The sequence below is a fragment of the Convolutriloba macropyga genome, chromosome 4 (genome assembly GCF_964194025.1).
Source record: "Convolutriloba macropyga chromosome 4, txConMacr16.3, whole genome shotgun sequence".
Lineage (NCBI taxonomy): Eukaryota > Metazoa > Xenacoelomorpha > Acoela > Convolutidae > Convolutriloba > Convolutriloba macropyga.
Window position 1 is genome coordinate 72,735,971 of NC_134471.1, and position 26,609 is coordinate 72,762,579.

General features: G+C 34.0%; 1 protein-coding gene across 1 annotated transcript in view; it reads right to left on the bottom strand.

Annotated features, from left to right (window-relative positions):
* Nucleotides 1-4,500, bottom strand: part of LOC142338659 (allatostatin-A receptor-like) — a 102,028-nt gene extending 97,528 nt beyond the window's left edge. The window contains exon 1 of the mRNA XM_075388511.1: nucleotides 2,944-4,500. Coding sequence (XP_075244626.1) covers nucleotides 2,944-3,091 — 148 coding nt within the window. The 5' untranslated portion in view covers nucleotides 3,092-4,500. The remainder of the gene's footprint in view (nucleotides 1-2,943) is intronic.
* Nucleotides 4,501-26,609: the final 22,109 nt, after the last annotated feature.

Below are 26,609 nucleotides of genomic sequence, written 5' to 3' on the forward strand. Positions count from 1 at the left end.
ACCAGACAGCTTTGTTCATCAATACCGGCCTACTCTTTAAGAAGGGATTCACAATCAGAGTATGAGTGAACTTTCCAAGTTGCTCAAATAAATTAAATTTTTCTGTAGACAACAATCTGCAGTTGATATGTTTCCATTAAGATATTGATTATGTAGAAATCAAAACAAAAAATAAAATTTAAATATGCTAAAAATTTCAGCAAAATTTTTGACGAAGCGTCCATCGACTTAAATCAATTCCTTCAAAGAAGAAGTTAGCGATGTTTGATCTGACAACAAAAGCTCATTCAGAAAGTAGATACATTTATTCTTTAATAAATGCTTTAAAAAATTAATAGAAAATGTCTGGACAAAAATTTAAAAAATTTTGAAAAAAAATATCCAAAAAAGAAATAATAAATGCAGAAAGTGATTTCAATGGGTTATGTTGTATCAGGGGACCAAAATTTCTCCCTAAATAAAGATATCCGGGAAAAATCTGACCTGGATAACATTTTGTTCCTTCAATCAGATTAAACAATTTGTTTGTGAAATTGGTTTAAGAAAATCAACAGAAAGTTTGTTTGAAAGTCTCATTGAGAATTAATTATTAATGTTGAGGGCGATGTTGGAATTTTTACCGCAGCAAAAGCTAGAAATCGCTGAAGCAGTATAATTTTTTATGAAGCAATGAAATTTGGAAATCAAAACAATTCTGATTTTTGATGAAGAGACACAGTTATCAGATTTTTCCTTTAAATAACAACACAAATAAATAGATCACATTGGATAGATCACAAGTGACGAGAATTTTTGGGAATATAATATTCTACAAATTGCGCTGAATACAAATATTACAATGGTTTAGCAACTATTAAGCTGCCCGGTCTTGCGTCTAAGAGTATTTCAGCGCTGAAGCAGCACATCTCGGGAGTAAAAAATCAATTCATTTCGATTGAAAGAATCGCCAGAAAAATTTAAGATACTATAAGTTCCGTTTTTCTTCATTATGATTAAATTGAGGTCATAAATTTCGCCCCGGCTAAATTTTTTCTTCTTTTCACCCAGGCTAAATATTCTGAAAATTGCTCATGCTCCGAAGTTAAATCTGAACAGCATACTGTCATACTTTTATTGCGTACTACTGGTAATTACAGTAATAGTATAAATGCTCCTTTTTCTTAAGCTAGTTGTAGATAATTACCTCAAAGACCATTTAATTTAGTGGTAACAACTTGCTCAGAAAAATAAATGTTACATGTACCCACTCGGAAGTTTTAATGACAAATAAAGCAAATCATTTTGGCGGGAGTTGAGCTGAACGTTTTATCTTTCATGCAGTAAATTTTACACAAAAATTAAGACTAGCCAGAGTATTTTGTTACGTGAACAGAAAACTGGCCATAAAAACTGAAAAAAAAACATCCAGAAAAAAACTGAATGTTTTTAGACTGAATCAGTGCTGATTTTCTCTGCCACCAACCTCTGGGCAAATAGAAAGAATTTCACCAAAAAACTTGAGATCAAGCTAATTGAATACCGCTTCAAAATCAGAGTGTCAGATGCCAATAGTTTTCGATTAAAATGTTCCTTTAAGGACTATCCTTATAGAGTTTCTTACTTATCAGTTCAATTGTTCAGGAATACATTGTGTCATAAAAAAATTTCACGCCATAAATCGAAGACATCATGAAGAGAAAAAAATTCAGCGGTAACACAATTTCGGGGCACAAAATCGTACATGTTATACAATAATGGGGGCTGGAACAATTATCATGAATTTGAATTAATAATATCCAATTTCAAAAATATCCAATTGAATTGTAAATTTCAAAATTTGCCTCTTCTAAGATTCGAGAATTCTCACTAACATGCACAATTTGAAATGCCAGAACTTTCATAGACAGATCCTACAATGCCCTATTTTTTATATGAAGCGCCAGTTTTTGAAAATAGCAAATTTTGTATTTCAATTGTAGTTTCCACGACTCTGTAAAAATCTGTCTTAGTGTTCCAATTCTGTCTTAGAACTCGAGCCACTACTAGATGGACAAGATAAATTTAAGTTTGATGTATTTATGAGACCAAAAATGAGGAACTAACAAAATAAAACTTGTAAGCATATCCCCTCTCCCCCTTCCCCGGCATCTGTGAACAAATTTTTTTGTGTTCATTATTATGTTTAAAGAACTAATGTGCGTTTTTGTTTTGATAATTTATATAGCCTCTGATAAAAAGTGAGACTATACATTATAATTGAAAAAAATAATTGATGCATAGCATTATAAAGAGTTACCATAACATTTATGGAGGATCATAATCGACCGGTGGGACGCTTCTAAAAACTTGAAAATTGAACGATGAAGACAGGCGTTTAGAAGGAGAAAAGAAGAATAAAGAAAAAGTATTCATGATTTCTGAACAAAGACAGATTTTTAATAAACCCCGATTGACAAAAATATTCGATCCTAGCGCTTTCATTTTATGAAGCGTCAACTCCACACACCAAAAAAAGTCAAAGGAAATTGGTAGGACTACAACATTGTCATAAACGAAGTTCTATGAGTACAACTTTGAAGTAATTTCAAGTTACATGAGTACAACTTGTAATAGACGCCATAAGTGGAAGACCTACTTTTATAACTTTTAAATTATGAGGTCAACCCTCCCGGTTCGAGATGTCAGCGCCGTTTCAGCGCATTTTTTTGTAAGAAATGCGCTGAATGCGCAGAAATTACGTAAGAAATGCGCTGAATGTGCTGAAATGCGCTGAAACTTATTTGTAAGAAATTCGCTGAAAATTCAGCGCAATTCTTACAAAGTTTCAACGCATTTCAGCACCTTTCAGCGCATTATTATGTAAGGTTTTTGCGCTGAACTTTTTGAAAAATCAGCGCATTTCAGTGCGTTTCTTACATAATTTTTGGAAAATTTCTCGACCCGGGCTAGAGATTGGTGTCTCACCTAGAGAGTTTCCGATGACTCCAATAATGCAGATTGATCCATAGATCAAAGGGATGAAGAAGCGGCTCGCCTTTTCCACGCTCAGTCCGAACTCTGTGGGCAGGCAGGCATCTGCTGTAATGTTTGCAGAAATATCTGTCACATTCATAATTTCACTCGCTGTGTAATTTCAATATTAGATCTCAAAGTTTGCAATTCTCAAAGTCATTTTTAACCCATTAATTTTTAAGAAAAACAATGATGATGAAAACAAAATAATGGGTTGGAAATCATAATGTAACGAAGGAAATCGAGAAACTTTTGTATAAAAAGACAAAAATGAAATTAATCTGAATTATCAGAGGAAAAGGTTATATCCATTAGTTTTGTTGCAATATTTCTGAATTAATAGCAGCAACTGAAGTCTTTCTGATAAATCATCTAAACAAAACAATAATCAGGACTAGTTTTTGGATATTTATTTTTATAATTCATCAATATTTGGAATTCTTTCATATATGGAAAAAATTGCAAGAGTTCGTTTTAGGTGACGAGCAATCGCTAAATATAAAAGAAGTTATCCAAAAACATAAACTTCAAAATGTCAGTGTAGATATCAAATAAAACAAAAAAGCTACCGGTCAATTATAATAGCCTTTATTAATTTTGAGGAAAAATTTATTGCGCCGCCCAGTGTAGATAAAAATGATATCACATTTACTCGACCTTGTTAAAATTTGATAACAAGACTTGTCAACGGAAGGAACTAAACACTGGATTTGATCAAGCCTAAATTGGATTGAGAAGTCTCAAAAATGATGGAATTTGACAAAGGAGAATTCAGTTTTGGACGAGTTTGGGAAAATTTTTGTCCTCGATCAATGATACTTCAACTGTGAATGATTGATTAGCAAATAGGAATTCAAAACGAGACTTTGTTCTGGATCAGAATTTGAAGCAAACGTAACTCAAGCGCATCAAAGTAAGTTATAACTTATTTTATAACCTTCTTCCAACAGTTAATAAAATATCATACTATACAAAATTACTCGATACAGATTATAATGACGCAGAATACAATTTCGGTACAAAAAAATGGGCGGTGAAATTTAAGAAATAGTGAAATTTATGGGGCTGATTTGGAAAATGGCAACTGGAAAAAAGTGGAAGAAGGTAAGTAAGGGGGGAAACTCAATATGCAAATAAGTATTAATTCCCCCTTCCCCAGTGTTACAAGGATGTAAACAAAAAATAAATAAACAAATAAACACAACAACTGAGGGGACAATCTGTCTATTAGACTGACATTTCAAATTAGGATACTTTGAGAGATTTACATGAATTACTTGGGGCGGTAATTAGATTAAATATATCACGTTTCCACTAGAAATGATGAAAATGTGAATAAATTTTAAGTAAAAACTGTTCAAATTGCGATGAAGTAGTGAATAAATTATCATCAGGCAGTTAATCTTGCCAAGCTTATACCAACCAAGTAATTTTTTCACAAACTCAAAAACAGCGCTAAGAATTTGTAAATTTACTTCAAGTTTGTCTTTTTTTTCAACCAATAAGAATTGAAGTTTTGAATAAAATGGAGTTTTCAGGAGAGCAACGAAAAAAGTACCGACAATTTTTCATTATCTGCCGCGCTATTAGAATTAGTTGCAAAAGAAGGAGAATTTCCATCTATCAATGGTAGAAAACGAAAGAAAACCACAAATTACCGTTTGAATTATTAAAAAGCAATACTATTTGAAAATGACCGGATCTTGCCTCTTTAATTTGTTTGATGTCTGGATATGTATATTTACTTAATGAAAGCGTATTCCACATATATCAACAATATTATCGAAATGGCGCTCGTTTTTTCTAATCTTTTATAGGACAAAGCTTTGTGGGATAACGGATCATTACAAAATATTTTGCTCGGTTTCATGTACAAATTTTGGGTAATATATATGCTTTTATACTAACGAAATAACATCGACGATAGCAATGAAAGAATCCTTTGCAGTTTTTGATTATTGCAGAAAATAAAAGGAAAAGCTCCTAGGCCTAGCGGAACTACATCAATCAAGCATTCAAGAAACTGACAACTGTTTATCTTTTCAACACATTAAAAAGCCGATAGTGTGGATATTAAGATAAATGTTTCGACTAAAAGAGTGCTTTGAAAATATCTGACGGGACAATCTGAAAAAAAATGGAAAGCTTTATTAACTCAACAATTTTACCAAATCTGCTTGAAAGTGTTATACGGTGACGCAAAAAGCGCTTAAGTTATTTTAATGGTTTGAAATTTTCATGAAAATTTAAAAATTACCGAATAATCATAATTGAAGTAAATATTGGGTAGTTATGACATTAACAAGGGTTATAAAGCAAAAAAGACAGTTCCAGCAAAATTTCGCAGAGTTATCAGAAAACTTTGGCTTCTGTGAGAAATCTTGAGTTCGTTCTTCTTGGAAACCTTGGATTCGCCAAAACTATAATATTTTTGTGACGACAAAAAGAAAGAAATTTTTTCAGCATAACTTCAAGTTCAACAAGTTCAACAGAGTTATTCAATTAAAAATCTAAAAGTGGACCAACACAGGCGTTTGCTATTAAGAATCTGCGTCAACAAAGATGTCTGCGTCAAAAAAAATGACTTACAAAAAGACAAATTTGTAGAATATTGTGTTAATGGGCAACTTACCCCCTAAAGTCACTCAAACAATTGAAGTGGAAAGTGGATTTTAGAAAAACAATACAAGGTTGATGTCACTGAATGCTCTTTGTTTCATAGGCAAGACAATAATCAAATGATGTACTATTAAAATGAAAATGTAGTATAATGAAATGAGATGATTTGTTATTATATTTAAGAAAAAATGAAATGAAAAAAACTTGAATATTAAGCACATAAAAACTTGGATATTAAGCACATCTTCTGTTTAACTTAAAAAACAAATGAAAATTTTATATTTGTACACCTATTTTTTTATAATCAACCAATCAAACTTCTTCAGGGGACATGATGAGTCAACCAGAGGAGATCATAAAAAAATTTCTCATGTTATGATAACAAGACTCAGTCGATTAGATTTAATGAACTGAATCCCCATCAATGTAGAACAAGTGTGTTAAATGTTAAAAACAAAGAAAAATTATATACGTGTTCATCGAGTTTTTTATACATGAGCGAGAGAATAAAATCAATCAATTTCCACTGTTTTTTTTTTCAAAAATGTCTTCTGCACGCACATTTCAAACTCTTGCAACTAGAAAACTATCACATCATTTGACTACATCATAGACAAAAGGCTCATTTTTTGTTTGGAAAAAACTAACCGACAATTTCTGTTGTTTCAAACTGAACATACAGATCCAAATTGAACCTACTATTAATTTCTTACGCTTTCAGCCAAATTAAGCGAACAAACGGAACATACCGACAATTGCCTCAACTCAGACTCCATATGGAACAAAACATTAACTTTGAACTTAATTTAAGAATAAGATAAGGAAAAAGTGGAAATGGAAAAAAAGCAAATTTGAGAAATCTGTGGTTCCAATGAAACCTGTTTTTTGTTCTATCAGAGAGCAACGTTTTTCGTTTTAAAGTAATAGGGCAAGGAGGTGCATCCTCAACAAAATTGAATATATTTGCGATTAATTTCTTTGCAAATTTTGTGTGTATGATAAGAGACTCAAAAAATTTTGAACCCTGTAGTCGAGATGCAAATTGTGATTTAAAAGGTTTATTCACTACAGCACCAGTAATGCGGTCGAGTAATAAAAATTTCCTTCTTAAAATCGAGGATAGAGAAATCATAGTTACGTAAACCTTCAAACTGCACTTAATGAGTATTGACAACATCGTTTCAACATTATGGGTATTGACAACATCGTTCCAATGAAAAGTTTCGAGATTCAGAGTCCTTTTGTTCACTCAATTTCGGTCCATTAATGTGATCATCATAGCGAGTTCTGAGGGGTATCATTAAAACGTCATGCAAGCATAGAATCGAAAAAAAAACATTTTTTTTTCTAATTTTCGACAAGGTTTGAAGGTTTGAATTTATGTGATTATTTATTATTTGACGTGACTTCGTTCACTTTTAGCGTCGTTTTTGTCTGCTCTTTAAGATTTTTATTAGATCAAATTTTTATTTCAATATACGTACTACGCTGAAAATTGGAAATATCTGTTGTTTTAATAGACGTGCAACAATCTAAAAGCCATTATTTATCTCATCTTGGATTTCCGCACAAGCAAAAGAGTTTAAGTTGTATCGGTGCGCTTCTTTTGGAAAGATCTTTTTATCTGATATCAATTCCAATCAACTTGAACATCATACCCATATTTTATTATTAAAAGATCCCACTCAAATTTTTATGAGGTTCAGCGAGCGTACTTTTTCTTTTCAAAGAATAGCTCACGGTTTTGATGGCTTCGAACATGGGCTTTCGGAAACTATTAAAAATTTCTCTAATTTTCCCTACAACTGTTGTTATTTTGTAACCTAGCCTTTTCGTCTCATTAATCAAAAACCCAATTAGTATCCAATAGAATTAAAGACAAATAACGGAATTATCTCAGGCCTTGAAATGATACCTATTGGGTTTATGACTTCGAAATTTTTCAGAGAGAAAAGAGAGGGTTTTGAACTTTGAACATTTTAAATGTGATTTGTTTTCTTGTAGTATGCTGTAATTGATGAAAGCTCTATTTTACTCTAGTGAAACAAAAATTAACTTGTTTGGCAGTTTTACGTTCCAACTAAAAAGAAAAAACTTTTGGATTTTGATACAACAAGGTTTCGTAAAAATTATATTTGGGATAGTTTTTTTTCATATTTGTGGTTCTTTATAGATCTCTCGTAACATTAAAAAATGTAATCACAGGTTGCATTGTTGTTAAGAATAGGCCCAATTAAATATACATACAGTTCCCTGTTAAAAACTCTTGATCTTATTTGAATTTCTTGTTTTGGCTTTTATTTGTACGCATTTTTATAAAAATGTTGTGATTTTTGGCTATTTGTTCAAATTTCTAGTTCATTCACTAAATCGTGTTGTATTACAACTATCATAGGAAATCCTACAGGGATCTAAAATTGACCTAACTGAAAACATATATACGTTTTCCTATAGATTGCTATCGTTTTTGTTCGCTTTGAAATTTTTTAGCAATGTTTATTCAATTTTGTGTTTTCACATGTTTTTATCAATCTGTTCGAAGTCGTACGACCTATTCTGGTTTAGGCCTTGTCTCATTGGCTTCCAATTGATGGGTAAAAATGATCGTACTTGATTTGATGCCTTCAGCTATTAGCTATCTGTTTTTGATCTAGATTTTTTCAATTGGATATCATCAGTGTGTTTTGGAAGTTTCACTTTTGTTTTTCCATATGTCAGTTTATAACTTGAAGAGCAATCTACTTTCGGCTCACGCATATTTTAAAGTTTTTGGTGGTTTACGTGTTGAGTGATTTCTTGTGACACTGTGTTTTTGCAATTTTTTTAAGATTTTGACCATGTTGGGGACTTGATACTTTCCGTTGTTTGTGGTTCTCTTTGATGTCTTTATGCATAGCTTCTAATAACAGGTGGCGTTGATGTTCACTGGAGAATCAGAAAACGTATATAATGTTTTTACATAATAGCTATCTATTTTAATGGCTTCGATAATTTTTGGTTTGGGAGTTTTTAAACTTCGGGCATTTTTAAAGCTAAATCAAAACAGAAAATGCACTACTTTCTTAAAATCAAAACCAATGTGTTCTGCTTTGAAAAATTATCCCAATATACGCATTTCTCGTTCGTCTGACTGATGCTTTTGTATATTGTGATGCAAAAGGTTATTCTGTCCATTTCTTACACTATGCTCCAAAATTTTTTTAACTAAAGATGAAATTGTGACGCCTTCTTAAATGATTATCAAAAAATGCACACCATTTTGAAAAAAAGCACTTGTATATTTTTGTACGTGCCTATCTGAGTACTTTGCAATTAAAAAAGACAAATATTCATTTCAGTTTATTTTTAATTGCTTAGGTTTCATTCTAAGAAGAAGTATGTTTAGATTCTAATGATCTGTGTGCTATTGATCATCTCTGACCAACAGGGAAGATCGACACTTGCGTCCAATTTATGCAAACTGCGCGTCGTCTGTGCATCGGATGTAATTTCATTTACTAAGGTAATTTTTGCGGAGTAATTACAAAGTTTGGTCACATCTTTCACAACTTTTCTCCTTAAAAATAAACAAAGAGGCTCGGTAATGTGCGTTTAAACACATTATTCCTTCCCCCAACATCCAAATTTTGACCTAATTGTCCATCAAATGAGGAAGAGATAGGAGAATTTCAAAAGTTTTGTTCGAAAACAAATAGTGCATGGGTAAAAGAAATGTGTTGTTATAGAAAACAATTAAAAAAAAATAAATAATGCCACATTCGAGAATCAATGAAACCTGCCATTGGCTGAAATAAGATAGATAAAGCGATAACTTCAAAATGATTTTTAAATTTTCTAAAGCAAAAAATTCCAAAGGCATTGACCGATTCGGTTAAACAAAAGCCACTATACTTTTTTGAGTACTTAGGAAGGGAATGTGACCGGTCATTACCTTGACTAAGCAACAAGTGATGTGACTAGGCCATATGAATACAAAAGAACAACATTTGCTGGAAAAACTGAAGAATTCATTAGAAGTTTACGAAAATACGTTGTATGTGCATTAAAAACCATGAGCTTTTCTCTTAAAACACAATTAGATGGTTTATCTGTTGAATCTCATTTGAATCGATAAGAAATCTTGTTCATTGAAACCTGAAATAATAATTGACATGTTTTTAATTCGCCTGAACAGAATTACAAAAAATTACGAACAAAATTACACGACAGTGCCCCGAAATTATCCGAATCTTTTCTGATTGTAAAAAACCATGAGATCAAAACTGTTTCTATTAAAAATACGTAATTCTTCCGAGCTTGAAGTAATGTACACGATTGTTTAATGTATATTAGTATACGAAAATCTGATTAATTAAAAAAATGCGCTTTTTGGGTAAATTTCAATTTAAATTAGAAAAAGTCTGCCAAAATTTTAGTTCCAGGACACCTTCTTAGAGAGTTAAGGAAACTATAGCCGTCATCTGAGATGACCAATTTTTCTTCAGTAATGTTAGGTCTGTACTCTTGGTAAATTAGGATAAATTGGGCTAAAGAAGCATATTTGTCATTTGTCAAAAAAAGAATGAAATATCAAAAGTTTTTGCAAATACTTTAAGCAAAGAGTCAGATCAAACAGTTCAGCAACTCTCTTCATCTCTTTGAAGTTCAAAGGTGAAAGGTAAAATATGAATTCTGTCACCAACACAAATTTAGCAAATTGATCAAAATTTGAGCAGTAATTAAGAAAATTGTGAACAAAGCAAAAGAAATCGGGTAGATGTTTACAATATCTTAATCCTAGAGAAGTCCTCGGAAAAGATTGTTATATTTTGAAATACTACGTTTGATGAGTTTTTTATGATACAACTCTCAACGCTGTTTAATGAATAATCATTCAGTCAAATTTGACTGAACAAAACCCCCCTGGATTATATAATTACTCTGCCGCTAAGTCGTGATTGGAAAAAAAAAGGCAAGCTTACTGTCTCTCAGGATTTGCGCACAATTGTGCTCCTGCTAAATATATGTTTGCATTGAACAGTAGATAGAGTCAATGCCATGTGGGAGAACATCCAACTGGTGGTTTTGTTTTGATTTACAATTTCTGCTTTTTGAACAATAGTGTCCACACAGTTTACAAGAAGTTTCAGTCATTCTGGAGGACGTGTTTGTTATTTTAAGGTTTGTCTCACTTTTTATTGCCCTGATATAATATTTTTTCAACAATAATTTCTATTTATTTTTTTGTTTGTCTTGTGACGTTTTTTGTTTGTTTCCATGATCAAATGTCGCCGAGATTTAGTCAGGTTCCTTTTCCCTTATTTGAACTCATGAAGTTCTTTTTTCAAGACTTTTCGATTACATTTTTACTTTTATCTTACTTCTGTCAGAACATTTCTTTGAGGTCAGTTTCTCATTTCATTTGCTGCTCCTAATTGTTTCTAATTGATCGAAATATTTCTCCTCCTCTCGTATTCGACAAAATTGTGATAATAAAAAATCAGTCAGATCCCCATTATTTCTACACACTAAATAATGCTAAGGTACTTTTACCTTAACAAAGTTAGTATAAACATTTGTTAAGGTGTAATTATAAGGCAAACGTATCCTTAACTTTTACCCTAATGCGATTTCAGGTAAAAAAAAAAGCTAAGGCTAAGTTAAGAGAAATTCACCGCTACTGTTAAAATAAGTAATTATGGTAATTTTACGGCACCTTAGAGTAAATTTAGGCACTTGTTTATGTAGTGACGCCTTCAAATTTTGTATAAAGGTGAGTTAAATTAGTTTGAGCTAAGGCTAGCTAAGGAAAGTTGGATTTACCTTAACAGTTGAGGTGAGTTGAGTGATTTTTTAGAGAAAAATTACCTTAACCTTATTTAATGTGTATAGGTCACGACCTTTCTTCCTTTTTAACCTTTTCTTTACCCCGCCATATTACACTTGTAATTGTGGGAGCAGGCATGATAGAAATAATTGATTGTTTTCGTTCCAGATCTTTCCGTGTATTTTTATCCTGTAAACTCCTGTTCAGTGATTTTTGTTCCGTTATAATTTATGTCGAAATTGCGGTCGCATCATTCTGAACAAAATTGAGAATGTGCTTGAGATCGAACTTGAAAACATGAACAGATTTCTATTCAAGCGTATCACCTATAGTCTTAGTTATACAATCTTCCACATCTTTTCACGCTTCTGGTTTACAGCCTGAACTAACAAAATCTGAGCTGCGTCAATATTCGATTAATAAATTTTATTCAGGATATAAACCAAAGGGAGAGCGCTTTGTAGCTGTTATAATGACAACAGTGTAAACAAACGTTAATTGATCTTGTTGGAGAGATTTTATTAAAAAGGCGACCATCGGGGGAAAAATAAAGTGACGCATGTTTGAAAATGTTTAAAAAAAATCTTGTAAGAAGAAGTTGAATTGACTAAATATGATTGAACAAGAACATAGTTTGCGGATTTTTCGATAAAATAACAAAGCTTTGAAGAAATGAAAGGTAGAAAATGTTTGTTTGAAGCAACAGCGTAATTTGAAGTCATTACAAAGGGAAGAGGAAAACAATTACCTCTTCCTTAACAGACTCTTTTCTAATAGATCATTCTTTTTTAGTTCAAAGTATGCCTGGAGAATTGATCGAAAAATTTCAAAAAAAAAAGCTGCTAATGGTTTATGCCAACGATGGCGCCTGGTTTTGTCTTGTGAAATTGATAATTATGTAAATATAACTCACGGCGCATATAATGTCGCAAGCGGAACTTGGAGCCAAATAGTGAATCATAACGTCTTGATTAATATTGGTCCAAGAAATATTGTACTTTAAAGATTTTAGTATGATAATGTATTTGTTGTCAAAACTGAGTAGACTGTCAAGATTTTAGTTGCCCTGGAAAGGGTATCAAGTTTTGTTCCACTGTGAGTCAGCAGAAAAGTATGCACTCAAAATTTTTCAAGAACAGTTAATTACGCAGGAAACGGGACTCATTTTCCCATAATCGTCAATTTGAATTTAGGAGGAATGGCCATTCTGTTATAATTAGACAAAACGTTGAAAGCTCTCCGTTTGTTCTTCGGTCAAATAGTTGACATGTTTATACCAAATCAATAATTGTCGCCAAAACAAAATTTACTAATTTTGCTTTGATATATTTTTTTTTAAATCTCAAACATGTAAATTCGAATAACCCCAAGGTTAAAGTTACATGTTGTAATATTATAAATCAAACATACTACATCTTTCCCTTGAATAACTAAACATAATAATAATAATAAAATACTAAGGTTCAGTTTCTAGTTCTCGTGAATTACTTTATAAAAATAAACTTTTAAAGCCTTCATTTTTTTGTCCATTGGAACTCGTTTGTGTCTTTGTTGCATCTCTTCCTTTAATTCTTTTTTAAATTTTTTCTTTGATTTTTCCTTTTTTAGAGCTCTTGGAAGTTTATATTCCATTTCCGAACAAAGTTTCTTATAATTGAATTTTGACTCCATTTTGATTTACATTTTGTTGTGATAGAAAAATCATATGTACGATTATTCTTATAAGATGCAGATAAAAGTAACTGTTCAGTTACATGATAAACAAAATAAATTAAAAAACGCAGAAATTATCTTTGCCCATAACGCTAAGTCAAATTCAGTACTGAATCCAAACGAAATTCAGAACGATATCAGCACTGATTCAGAAGTCTGATTCAGGTCCGATTTGGCACTGAATTTGTCTGATTCAGACTCTGATTTTTCTCTGAAAATTCATAGCTATGTTTCTGGGCCAAGCTAGGTTTTACCATTTTTCTCGCTCTCAGGTCCTCAAAAATATCATCTCAAACAATACCTGTAGAAATTGAAGAAATTTATAATAAAGTTTGTCGGAAATCTTCTCAAGTCAGGTTAAAAACTGACCTTTTGAGATTTTCCAGGATGCTTTATATGATTTCACCCTCCCTCATTTTCATTCTTGACTGGGGACCGGCAATAGCGCAGTTACTGAAATAAACTATAGGAAAACGAATATAATAAAGCTCAAAAGTTCGGAAAAAACAAAATCTGCACCAAAAAGCAAGTTTAAAATTATGCTAGCACCTTTCATTTCCATGCCTGAGAAAAAAATTGTAAATTCTTTATATGATGAAAACTTTTTTTCAAATGAACACAATGAGCCAAAACCATTTTTTTCACTATAACAGACTATATCATCAAAACTTTCATTCCCTTTTTTGGTTAAATTGGCCGGAATTTTCTTCAAAAAGCTAATAAAAATGGTTTGATAAAGATGAAAAGTTTTTTGGTGTCTCTCGTTAGGGTTGAGAAAGGTTTTTGATTTTCATTCTGATTCAGAGGCAATTCAGAAACGCATTCTTGATTCAGATAAACTCCTCAGAAAATACTGATTTTGAATTTCGCTCTGATTCAAAGACGATTCAGAATAGATACAGGAACTTTTCTGAAATTGTTCTGAAACAGTTCTGAAAATCAAAATTGCCTCTGGAAGTGCACTGAATCAGCACTAGTACTAACATTCTATGAGCCTTATGTTTGGGTGATTACATCCTCTCTTATGTATTTGAATACATTTATACTGACTATTTGACCATTGGTTGTTCTCTTGAATGAAGTTATTCGCTAAGATAGATAGCCTGCAAACTGTTCTCAAAAAATATCAAATTAACTTTTTCTCCAACCTATTTTCAAAATTCATCATTTGTGGGCTTATTTTCCGCCACTTGATAATTTTGATAATTTTATCATCTTGAAAAACAGCCACATGCCTTGCATTGCTAGAATTTGTGAGAATCAAAATTTAGATTTTAATAATTTAGTTCTGAATTGATTTTAAAATGTTTAGATATAAACTAATTACTCTTTTGGTATAAAAGATATAAAAAAGAAACGTTTCTTGATAAAAAACAATACCAATTTTTTTGGTCACTAAATACCACTAAAAGTAGTCAGATCTTTTCAACAATTGTCCCGCCCCCTTTCACAAAAGTGGGGCTATCTTGAATAGAGTTTAAGGGAGCAATCTAATGATACATCAGCGGCGACTAATAACTTTCCACGTATGCTCATATTTTGTTAAATTGAATAGAATAAAATACGTCTTGCTGTATCAATTGCAGACTGACGGGTCAGAGGGCGCGCTTGGCGATAACCTTCACAGGATTCCCGGGTTATCATCACACAGCGCATGGACGTGAACAGCGCATGGTCTGCAGTTGCGGTTAAACTGATATTCGGGTATCTAAAATGTAGACCATGCATTACTGTGCTAACGTGTAGCACTGAAGGGGGACGAGGGGACAATTGTCGAGGAGATCCGAGTATTCTTCTCTGCCAATTCAGCGGTACAAAAACCAAAAATCCTCAGAAAGTGCTTTTATAACTATGAAAGTGAGTTGAACATAATACATTGACTGTGAAATGTAGATGCTGAAATTTTGTGCACTCTCTTTCATTTGCTAAATCCCTTAAACATTTCATTGTTAAGCCTTGTCATACAGTTCCTTGTTATACAATCACTAATGAACAACTTCATCAAAGAGAAAAAATTTAGTAAAAGTTTCATCTTATGCTTTTTGCTTGAATTTTCATTTAGTGCACATAGGGTATTCTTTACAATCCTTTCCTTTTCTCTTCCATTACTGCTAACCAAAATATTGGAAAATTAAATTGACTTTTTTAGTTGCCATAAGCACAGAACCGATTCCAAATTTCACTTCAGTTCATGTCTGGGGGAAGTGAAAAAGCAATTCAAAAATTTTTAATTTTCGAGGTACTTGTTTTTTTTTGTAACCAACTTCGAATTATATTTGCAAGAAGTGTTAATTAAACAAAAAAATGCATGGCTTCTGTTAAAATCTTCACAGCAGATTAGAATAACTTAAACGAGATTTTACTAGGAGCCTGATTCTCAGGGCTAGAGAAAACAGGATGAGGAATAGCGAGTGTAAGAATAAACTAACTCCACAAAAACATTTGAAATAACAAGTCGGTCGATTACAAACAAAACGCAAAAAGCACCTAGATTTCTTATAGCTAAACGAATTATATCATGATAAATGTAATTGTGTTGCTTAGATTAAAATTGCTCTAAGAATCACATGTGCAAGTTGTCAAACAGTGTTAAAAACTGTCAAATTAACTTTTTCTCCAACTTATTTTCAAAATTCATCATTTTTGGGCTTAATTTTTGCCACTTGAAAATTTTCATCAATTTATCTTCAGAAAAAAAACAGCCACATGCCTCCTATTGTTAGAGTATGTGGAAATCAGAATTTAAAACTTAAGAATTTAGATCTAAATTAGTTTTAAAATATTTCGATATAAAATAATTACTCATTTGTATTCAAGATATAAAGATCGAAACGTTTCTTGACAAAAACGATATTATTTTATTTGGTCGCTGACGACCACTTATAGTGGTCTGATATTTTCAACAATCGCCCAGCCCCCTTTCGCAAAAGATTGGCTGTTCTTGGATAGAGTTAAAGCGAGCAGTCTAAAGATTCATCAGAGAAAACTAATAGCTTTCCTCGTATGCGCATATTTTCTTAAACTGAAGAGGATAAAGTACGTCATGCTGTATTAATGTTGCCGAACTGGAAAACAAAGCCAAAAGATTTTCAGACGGTTGGGTCAGTAGGCGCGCTCGGCGATAACCTTTACAGGATTTCCGAGTTACATCACACAGCGCATGGACGTGAACAGCGCATGGTCCGCAGTTGCGGTTAAACTGATATTCTGGTATCTAAAATGTAGACCAAGTAATACTGTGCTAACGTGTAGCGAAGAAGTTGGGACGAGCGGGCAACTGTTGAGACGATCCGAGTAGTCTCTCCGCCAATTTAGTGGTACAAACGTCAGAGTCCTCAGAAATTGCTTCTGAAACTTTTTGAAATTTATCTGTCGTTTAAATTGCCGAAAAGATATAAAAAGATAAAAATCCAAATATTAGAGTGTGTTGAAGATAATACATTGACTGTGAAAAGTTGACAATATTTTTTGTGTAAATTGTATAATTTGATAGGTTCCTAAAAATATTTCAGTTTTAGCTATTTACAATCACTAATGAAGAATTGTATCAAAGAAAAATTTTTATTTTTTAAAGTTTCACCTTATCATTTTTTTTAAATTTTCCAATTAGCACACATAGGTTTTTGCTTACTTTCTTTTTCTCTCCCATTACTTTTTACCAAAATAACATTGAGCTTTACATATGCCATAATCAAACAACCGATCCCCAATTTCATTTCCGCATTTGACCGTGTGATATGAACAAACAATTCAAAAAACTTCAAAAAACTTTTGAGGCTACTAATAGCTTTCCTCGCATGCGCATATTTTCTTAAACTGAAGAGAAAAAAGTACGTCATGCTGCATTAATGTTGCTGAACTGGAAAACAAAGCGAAAAGATTTTCAGACTGTTGAATCTTGTGCTTGCTTGGCGATAACTTTCACAGAATTTCCATATTACATCAAACAGCGCATGGACGTGAACAACGCATGGTCGGAGTTGCAGTTAAACTGATATTCGTGTATCTAAAATGTAGACCATGCATTACTGTGCTAACGTGTAGCACTGAAGGGGGACGAGGGGACAATTGTCGAGAAGATCCGTGTAGTCTTCTCTGCCAATTCAGGGGTACAAAAAACCAAAAATCCTCAGAAAGTGTTTTTATAACTATGAAAGTGAGTTGAAAATAATACCTTGACTGTGAAATGTAGACGCTGAAATTATGTGCACTCTCTTTCCTTTGCTAAATCCCTTTAACATTTCATTGTTAAGCCATTTACAATCACTAATGAAGGACTTCATCAGAGATAATGCCTTTCGTAAAATTTTTATCTGATGCTTTTTGCTTCAATTTTCATTTTACTGCACATAGGGTTTTCTTTACATTCCTTTCCTTTTCTCTTCCATTACTCTTAACCAAAATATTGGAAACGCAAATTGAATTTTCAGTTGCCATAAGCACAGAACCGATTCCAATTTTCACTTCAGTTCATGTCTGGGGGATGTGAAAAAAGAATTCAGTTTTTATTTTAATTTTTCGAGGTACTTACTTTTTTTGTAATCAACTTCCGATTATATTTCCAAGGAGTGTTAATTAAACAAAAAATTGCATGGCTCCTATTAAAACCTTCAAAGCAGATTAGAATATTTTAAACGAGATTTTTCTAGGAGCCTGATTCTCAGGGCCAGAAAAAACAAGACGAGGAGTAGCGAGTGTACGAATAAACTAACTTCACTAAAACATTTGAAATAGCAAGTCGGTCGATTACAAACAAAGCACAAAAAGCCCCTAGATTTCGCAAAACTAAACGAATTATATCATAATCAATGTAATTGTGTGGCTTAGATTAAAATTGCTCTAAGAATCACATGTGTAAGTTGTCAAATTGTAACTTTTCTCCAACTTATTTTCAAAATTCATCATTTTTGGGCTTAATTTTTGCCACTTAAAAATTTTCATCATCTTATCGTCAGAAATAAACAGCCATATGCCTCGAATTGTTAGAATATGTGGGAATCAGAATTTATAATTAATGAATTTATAATATGGGAATCAGAGTTTATACTATGAAATAATTACTCATTTGGTATTAAAGATATAAAGATCAAAACCTTTCTTGATAAAAACGATAAAATTTTATTTGGTTGCTAACGACCACTAATAGTGTTCCGATATTTTCAACAATGTCCCAGCCCCCTTTCACAAAAGATCGGCTATTTTTGGTTAGAGTTAAAGCGAGCATTCTAAAGATCCATCAGAGACAACTAATAGCTTTCCTCGTATGCGCATATTTTCTTAAACTGAAGAGAATAAAGTACGTCATGCTGTATTAATGTTGCCGAACTGGAAAACAAAGCCAAAAGATTTTCAGACGGTTGGGTCAGTAGGCGCGCTCGGCGGTAACCTTCAGAGGGTTTCCAGGTTACATCACACAGCGCATGGACGTGAACAGCGCATGGTCCGCAGTTGCGGTTAAACTGATATTCGGGTATCTAAAATGTAGACCAAGTAATGCTGTGCTAGCCGGGTCGAATGTCCTCCCTAAAATCCTCCCATTTTGATGTAAGAGTGGGTGTAATTTGTCTATGGGGGGTAAATTGATGTAAGAGTGTGGGGGTAATTTGTTCAGAGGGGGTAAAATGATGTAAGAGTTGGGATTTAATGGGAGGACTTTTGAGGAATTACCCCCATGACTAAAATTGCCATGTAAGAGTGGGCTGCAATGAGCTGCAATGGGAGGACTTTTCAGGAATTACCCCCATGACTGAAATTGCCATGTAAGAGTGGGCTGCAATGGGCTGCAATGGGAGGACTTTTCAGGATTTACCCCCCATGACTGAAATTGCCATGTAAGAGTGGGCTGCAATGGGCTGCAATGGGAGGAATTTTCAGGATTTACCCCCCATGACTGAAATTGCCATGTAAGAGTGGGCTGCAATGGGCTGCAATAGGAGGACTTTTCAGGAATTACCCCCCATGACTGAAATTGCCATGTAATAGTGGGTTGCAATGGGCTGCAATGGGAGGACTTTTCGGGAATTACCCCCCATGACTGAAATTGCCATGTAATAGTGGGCTGCAATGGGCTGCAATGGGAGGACTTTTCGGGAATTACCCCCATGACTAACATTGCCATGTAAGAGTGGGCTGCAATGGGCTTCATTGGGAGGACTTTTCAGGATTTACCCCCATGACTTAAATTGCCATGTAAGAGTGGGCTGCAATGGGCTGCAATGGGAGGACTTTTCAGGAATTACCCCCATGACTGAAATTGCCCTGTAAGAGTGGGCTGCAATGGGCTGCAATGGGAGGACTTTTCAGGATTTACCCCCCATGACTGAAATTGCCATGTAAGAGTGGGCTGCAATGGGCTGCAATGGGAGGACTTTTCAGGAATTACCCCCATGACTGAAATTGCCATGTAATAGTGGGCTGCAATGGGCTGCAATGGGAGGACTTTTCAGGAATTACCCCCATGACTGAAATTGCCCTGTAAGAGTGGGCTGCAATGGGCTGCAATGGGAGGACTTTTCAGGATTTACCCCCCATGACTGAAATTGCCATGTAAGAGTGGGCTGCAATGGGCTGCAATGGGAGGATTTTTCAGGAATTACCCCCATGACTGAAATTGCCATGTAATAGTGGGCTGCAATGGGCTGCAATGGGAGGACTTTTCAGGAATTACCCCCCATAACTACACATTAAAAAAACTCAGGTACATTTACCTTAACGCAATTAAGGTAAACCTTTGTTAAGGTAAAATTAAGGTAAAAATTACCTTAACTTTACCTTAACTTGAGTTAAGGTAAAAAAATACCTGAACTGTGTTAAAGTAAAATTACCTTAACTTACCTTAATTTTTTAAATAACTTTCTGCAGTACATAAATGTTTAATTTTAGTAAAATTATCAACCAAAATGTTGAAGTTTATTACAAAAGCTTTACAATGATTCTTATATGAAGCAATTTGGGCTAATATTTGTCAACCTACACTACATCAAAAACCAAAAATACTTTCAGTGAGTGCTCAAAAAAATTCAAAAAGGCAGTTACGCAACAATTTTGCAAAAATTGGTATTTTTTTCAGGCGCCTCTGTTTATGTATAGGCTGCTCACAAATCGATTCCGAGTGTCACCGAAAAAAATAGTTTCAGATAAACGGTTTAGAGAAAGTTTAAAAGTGGTTTTAAAGTGTATCAACTTGAATCCAATCACTCTTCCTTATAAATTAAATCAAAAACTATTATTCCTGCATAAAATAAATCTCTGTAAAACTGGATTACATTAATATAGAAGCGGTATTGACATATGATCCTCATATAGCTTCCATTATTTATCAATTGAGGGCCTAAGCAGGAGTGAGAAAGTCCAAATAGGTTCTAAATGAGAAGGAATTATCGTTCTAGTTGGTCTGAGATAGAAGTATTTAACACGTTGTCAGATTTTGCACTCAATATACCATCTTTATACAGTTTAACAAAATGTGTTTTTCAATATAGTGAAGGACTTGTTCAAATCAATTGAGGGCCTAAATAGGAGTGGGAAAGTCCAAATAGGTTCCAAATGAGAAGGAATCATCGTTCTAGTTGGTCTGAGATAGAAGTATTTAACACGTTGTCAGATTTCGCACTCAAAATACCATCTTTATACAGTTTAACAAAAAGTGTTTTTCAGTATAGTGAAGGACTTGTTCAAATAAATTGAGGGCCTAAGTAGGTGTGGGAAAGTCCAATTGGGTTCTAAATCAGAAGAAATTATTGTTCTAGGTGGTCTGAGATATAAGTACTTAACACGTTGTCAGATTTCTCAGGTTGACTACCTTAGAGGAAACTTTGAAAACTTACTAAGACTTATACGCTGCCTTAGAAAACTTACAAAACTTTGTACGGCACCGCATAAGGCCGTAATGAGTTTTCTACGACACCGTATCTCATTGATGTAATTGCCAATTTCTAAAGTCTACCTTCCTAAAATTGGTTTTAAAAACAACGATTATCTCATACAAGTCATTTTTTCAATAATTTTTGGCACTTTTCACATCTATGAAAAACTAAAAAATTTAGTACGGCGCCGTATAAGGCCGTACCAAGTTTCGAAATTTTTCCAAAGTATTTTTTCAGACATTAATTTGCTCAGCAGGTACTCCTAACGTTCACAAATTTTACCTTGAATTAGTTAGAAATAGCAAAAACCTGTTACGCCACTTGTGAGGCCGTGCAGAACTTTGGAAGCCTAATGATATCTTCTCCAGTTCATGTCATTAATCAACCAGAAAAAATTTCAGTTCCAAAAATCCACAGTAGCTGGTGACTAAATACCTAAAAACATGCCCACAGTTTATAGGAGTGAAAAGAAAAATTAATGTGTTTGGTTTGCGTTCGGTTCAATTAAATCTGTTCTGGTTTCAGAAGGAAATTTTTTACTCAAGTTTTGGCTCATTTGAAAAGTCAGTTACTTTTGGGCATTCACAACAGCAAGAGCCGTCTTGCAGTTCTACAATGTGATAGTTTAAAACATTTAAAAGAATTATTTAAGAAGAATCTTCAAATGCGCAACAGTAAATGCATTTGATCGCTTTAAAAAAAGTAAATCAAGGTTTTATATTTTTTGAACTTCTATATAGTTTTGGCATCTAACTGGCTAATCAGCAGCGCAATTGCTGGCGTTTAAGTTGTTACTGCATGCAATTTAATTTGTTTGAGTTGAAAATTTGTTATTGAACGGTTATTCAAGATTCATTCCTGAAAACAGTGTCAGATCTCAGATTCTATTGGCTGAGGTGTGCTTTTTGTAATCGATTAAGTTTTTTGCGTGCAATTTGTGTTTTCCAGACAATACTCAAGTCTCTTAATTTGGCTGTATCAATGATTGCTGGTATTTCAACAATATTTCTATTTTTATGATTTTGTCAAATTTCGGTGTATGTTGTTTTGTATCAAAACTGATGAAACACCATAACCTTCATGGCGAGGCGGGAAATTTTTTCCCATCTTACCATGAATGTCTGACTCAACTGGGAACGCAAAGATGAATGGACTGAAATTACTCCCAGAAACACGCTAGAGTTACCTTTTAACAACGTCAAGAATTTTTTCGGCATTTTTGGGCTCTAAGAAGAGCTGAAAAAATGGGGTAAACTTAGGGAGTTGTTAAAATCTCCTGAGGTACTGTACCAAATCTGTTCGGCATAGTCGCATTTTGATGGCACCAAACATTTCATGTTTGCCCTGCTCGCTGCTTTCTTCATTCATGCCGGTAAAAAAATTATTGACAGCCAAACTTGAAATAAAAACAATATTTTTATTTTTATATAGATTTTAGCGTCGATAACCTGTTTCAAATACTCGTTTTCATGAAAACAGTTCAATGATCGTTTAAACAGTTCAATCTGTTCTCGTCAAAGGTGAGTGAAGTGGTAAACAATCAAAAGGTCAAACAAAAGCATCTAGTGCGTTCCAGCTTATGATATATAATTATTTATTCGACTTTTTGTTCTGTACAAAATATTTTCCTATTGTCCCATCATATTGAGTCCTTATTAGCTAGCAAGTACTACAAGAAACAATTGTCAGTAATCAGGTGAGAGTGATAAAACACGTAGTGTCTGCAAAATAGTCAACCATGCGTTTTGTGTTGCGATTACATGGTATATCGCTGATAAAATAGGTACCTGCCGAAAATGCTAAATGCGCATATGTCTCAAACTTTTTAGTTCCAATTAAACTCATTCTGTAGCCAAATGGGACCTCTTTTGAAGCCAAAACAATATTGAAATGGGAGTTACGGCTCAAAAATTGGGGAAAATTTATGACACATTTAAAAATTTTTTGAATTTTAGATGTTGTAAATAAGTGAGGGTAAAGTTTATCAAGGATAGTTTTTGATACTTTTTCAATAGACTTTCGCTCTTTATTAAGCATACAAGTGAAATAAATTCAACAGTTCAGATATCGTAACAATCGTAACCTCATTTTATCGTTTTTTTAGTTTTAAAACTAATAAGATTTCAAGTAACCTTCTTTCATCCTTAATAACCCGAAGGAAATCTTTTGTATTGCAAGTGAACTCAAACATCAAATTTTCATTTCACCCTAGTGCTCATAATGTCTATCAACGTCATACAATTTCAGAACTTCAATTGTTGAAAGAACGCAGCACTCGAACAATGCTGCACTTTAAGAACTAGAAAAATTAAGTAAAGTCTTTAAAAAAGTTCAGACTTGTTTTTCAATTTTAACTGATTCTTTTTAGTTTTTCTGACGCCTCTTTCGTGTGCTATTGTTTGTTTCTTCAATTTGCCTTCATTAGTTTCTTGAAAGACTTCTAATAGCTATTGGTAATGGAGAACTACAACAGTTTTTTTCCTGAAATGGCAATTTATCAAATTTTTTTTTGTGGAAAACATTAGGACACGCTATTTAAAGCAGCATTTTCGCAGTTAAAAGTTTCTCTTAATTGGTTTTGATAATTCCAGGTCTAAGCACAGATTAATGCCCGGGTGAATTTAGATACTTACGGTGGATGTTCTGGCACAGTCTGCAAATGCTGAGGAACGAAGTTTATTTCGTCGCATAAAAAAGGCACTCTGTTTTTGTACCTTTTTACTTGTTTCTCTGTCAAATAAGAATCAAAATGGGTAATTTAGAGCGCATTCTCTTCCTTTTAAGCCCGTCTTTGATGGAATTATTGGTCGCCTTCCTAAAAGTTTTTTGTGAAAGGGTTATTTAACAGTGAACGCTGGAAAAATTAACAATTCTCAAATTTTAACCGATTAGTGGTGTTTTGCGCAAAGAACAGGTTTTTCGGCGTGCAATTTGTGTTTTCTAGGCACCATTTAGGTCTTTGAAGCTACTTGTATTAATTGATGAGCTTAATTCAACAATTTTACTTTTTTCACGATTTCATCAAATTTCTGTGGATGTTGTTTTATGGCAAAACACACAAAACATCATAACCTTCATGGTGAGGTGGGAAATTTTTTCCCACCTCACCATGAAGGTTTGCCGTGACCCAGAACGTGGAAGTGGACCAGAATTACACCCAGAAATACGCCGGGAACGCTGTTTCACGTTGTTCTACGTCGGTTCCGGAGATCTTGGGCTTCGATTTTAGCCCAAAAAATGGGGTACAGAACAGTATATTGTTAATATCGCCTAAAGTGCTGGACCAAATTAAACAGGAGTAGTCGCATTTTGTTAGCACTGAACCCCTCTTGCTTGCAGTATTTGGTTGGTTTCCCAAATCGGCCTAATCAAAGTTGAAATAGTTCGAATTTTCGGGCTTTTCTGGGTGACCCAAATTTCGGTACAACAAAACACTTGATTTACCCAACAAGTGTTAGTGTTTTAGAATCCCAGTTAGTGGGGATTCTCCCCATATATATTTTGTATGCAGTTTTATGTAGTCCAGATGGTCATTTTTAGCGTTACATGGGCAGTACCTGTCCTATTTGCTCATTTGGTACGGCACCTTTATGTTGGAATATCTCCTCGTAGAGAGAACCGATTTTTGATCTGTTTGTTGATTAGAACTCAGCTTGAGCTGTACTTGAATCCCTGTAAATAGCGTTTTGTTTCTTTCAGCCGTTTTCGAGAAATTGGCCAGGACACATACCTCCATTTTCACCTATTCGTGTCCGGTGCTTTTGCTGTACCTGCATGTTAGACCACTAAAACTAGCTCATTTAGACTCGATAGTTAGTTCGTTAGACTCGTTTGATAATGCTGACTGTTGCCATATATATTTTACACCCCATTTTATGTAGCTCAGAAGGTCAATTTTAGCTCCGAATATGGAGTATCCCTCTTCTGGGGTCAGTTGGTACGGTACCTTTTTTTTGCTATAACTCCTCAAAGAATGCACCGATTGTGCTCATTTTTTTAATATGATACGTATCTCAAGCAGTGCTACAAACTGAATTAGGGGGGTTTAGTTTTGTTCCGTCGTTTTAGAGAAATTAGCCAGTAAACTTGCTCTCGGTTTTAGCCCCAGAAGCGGTTGACACCATCCGTTGACACCATTGACATTGACCTTGAAGCTTTGAACTATGTTACAAATCTTAGTGTTGTAGAATCCCCAATTAGTAATGCTGTAAATGTAAATGCCCCAATCACACACTTGAACATTGCAATTTGTGCCAGCTGCCGACAGGACATTTAAGAGAAACATAACGACAAACCTAATGATTTCATTTTCAGATCTGTGATTTATTGTAACCAACTCAAAACATCACCCATGGAAAACAAAGATAGATGTACTGGCGCACCTTTGTACCCTGGTCAAGGCTCATCCAGTCAACGTAGCAGTCGGCCTCTTAGTCCAGGAGTCTTTTCTAATTTTGCCCAAAGGCATCCTTATTCGGCACACTCTGACCCCTGGAGTGGACATCCCTCGTCGTCCAGTAGTTTGATAGTAAAGAAATATTATACAATTTTGTTTTAGTTTTTGTGGGTTTTTTGCCTGCATCGCATAGGTATCATTTTTAATAAACTAAGTTTCGATTAGCTTGATAGCAGAAAATTTATAAGGTTCTTTACAACTTAGCTTCGGTTTTGCGGATTTTTTGCCTGCATCGCATAGGAATCATTTTCAATAAATTAAGATCCTATTACTTTGATAGTAGAAAAGGTGTTATATAATTTCCCTTCGGTTTTGCGGGTTTGTTGCCTGCATCGCATAGGTATCAGTTTTGATAAACTAAGTTTTAATTAGTTTGATTGCTTAAAATTTATAAGATTGTTTTTAATTTAGCTCCGGTTTTGCGGGTTTTTTTGCCTGCATCGCATAAGAATCTTTTTCAATGAAATAAGTTTCGATTAGTTGGATGGCAGAAAAATATTAGATATTTTTGCTTCAGAGGCATCCGCCCTCGCCACACTTCTACGCCTGGAGTGGACATCCCCCCTCGCCGCCATATCATTCCTACCAGTATTCCAACACCTTGGCTACTTCATCGGCTTCGGATAGATGTACTGGCGCACCTTTGTACCCTGGTCAAGGCTCATCCAGTCAACGTAGCAGTCGGCCTCTTAGTCCAGGAGTCTTTTCTAATTTTGCCCAAAGGCATCCTTATTCGGCACACTCTGACCCCTGGAGTGGACATCCCTCGTCGTCCAGTAGTTTGATAGTAAAGAAATATTATACAATTTTGTTTTAGTTTTTGTGGGTTTTTTGCCTGCATCGCATAGGTATCATTTTTAATAAACTAAGTTTCGATTAGCTTGATAGCAGAAAATTTATAAGGTTCTTTACAACTTAGCTTCGGTTTTGCGGATTTTTTGCCTGCATCGCATAGGAATCATTTTCAATAAATTAAGATCCTATTACTTTGATAGTAGAAAAGGTGTTATATAATTTCCCTTCGGTTTTGCGGGTTTGTTGCCTGCATCGCATAGGTATCAGTTTTGATAAACTAAGTTTTAATTAGTTTGATTGCTTAAAATTTATGAGATTGTTTTTAATTTAGCTCCGGTTGTGCGGGTTTTTTGCCTGCATCGCA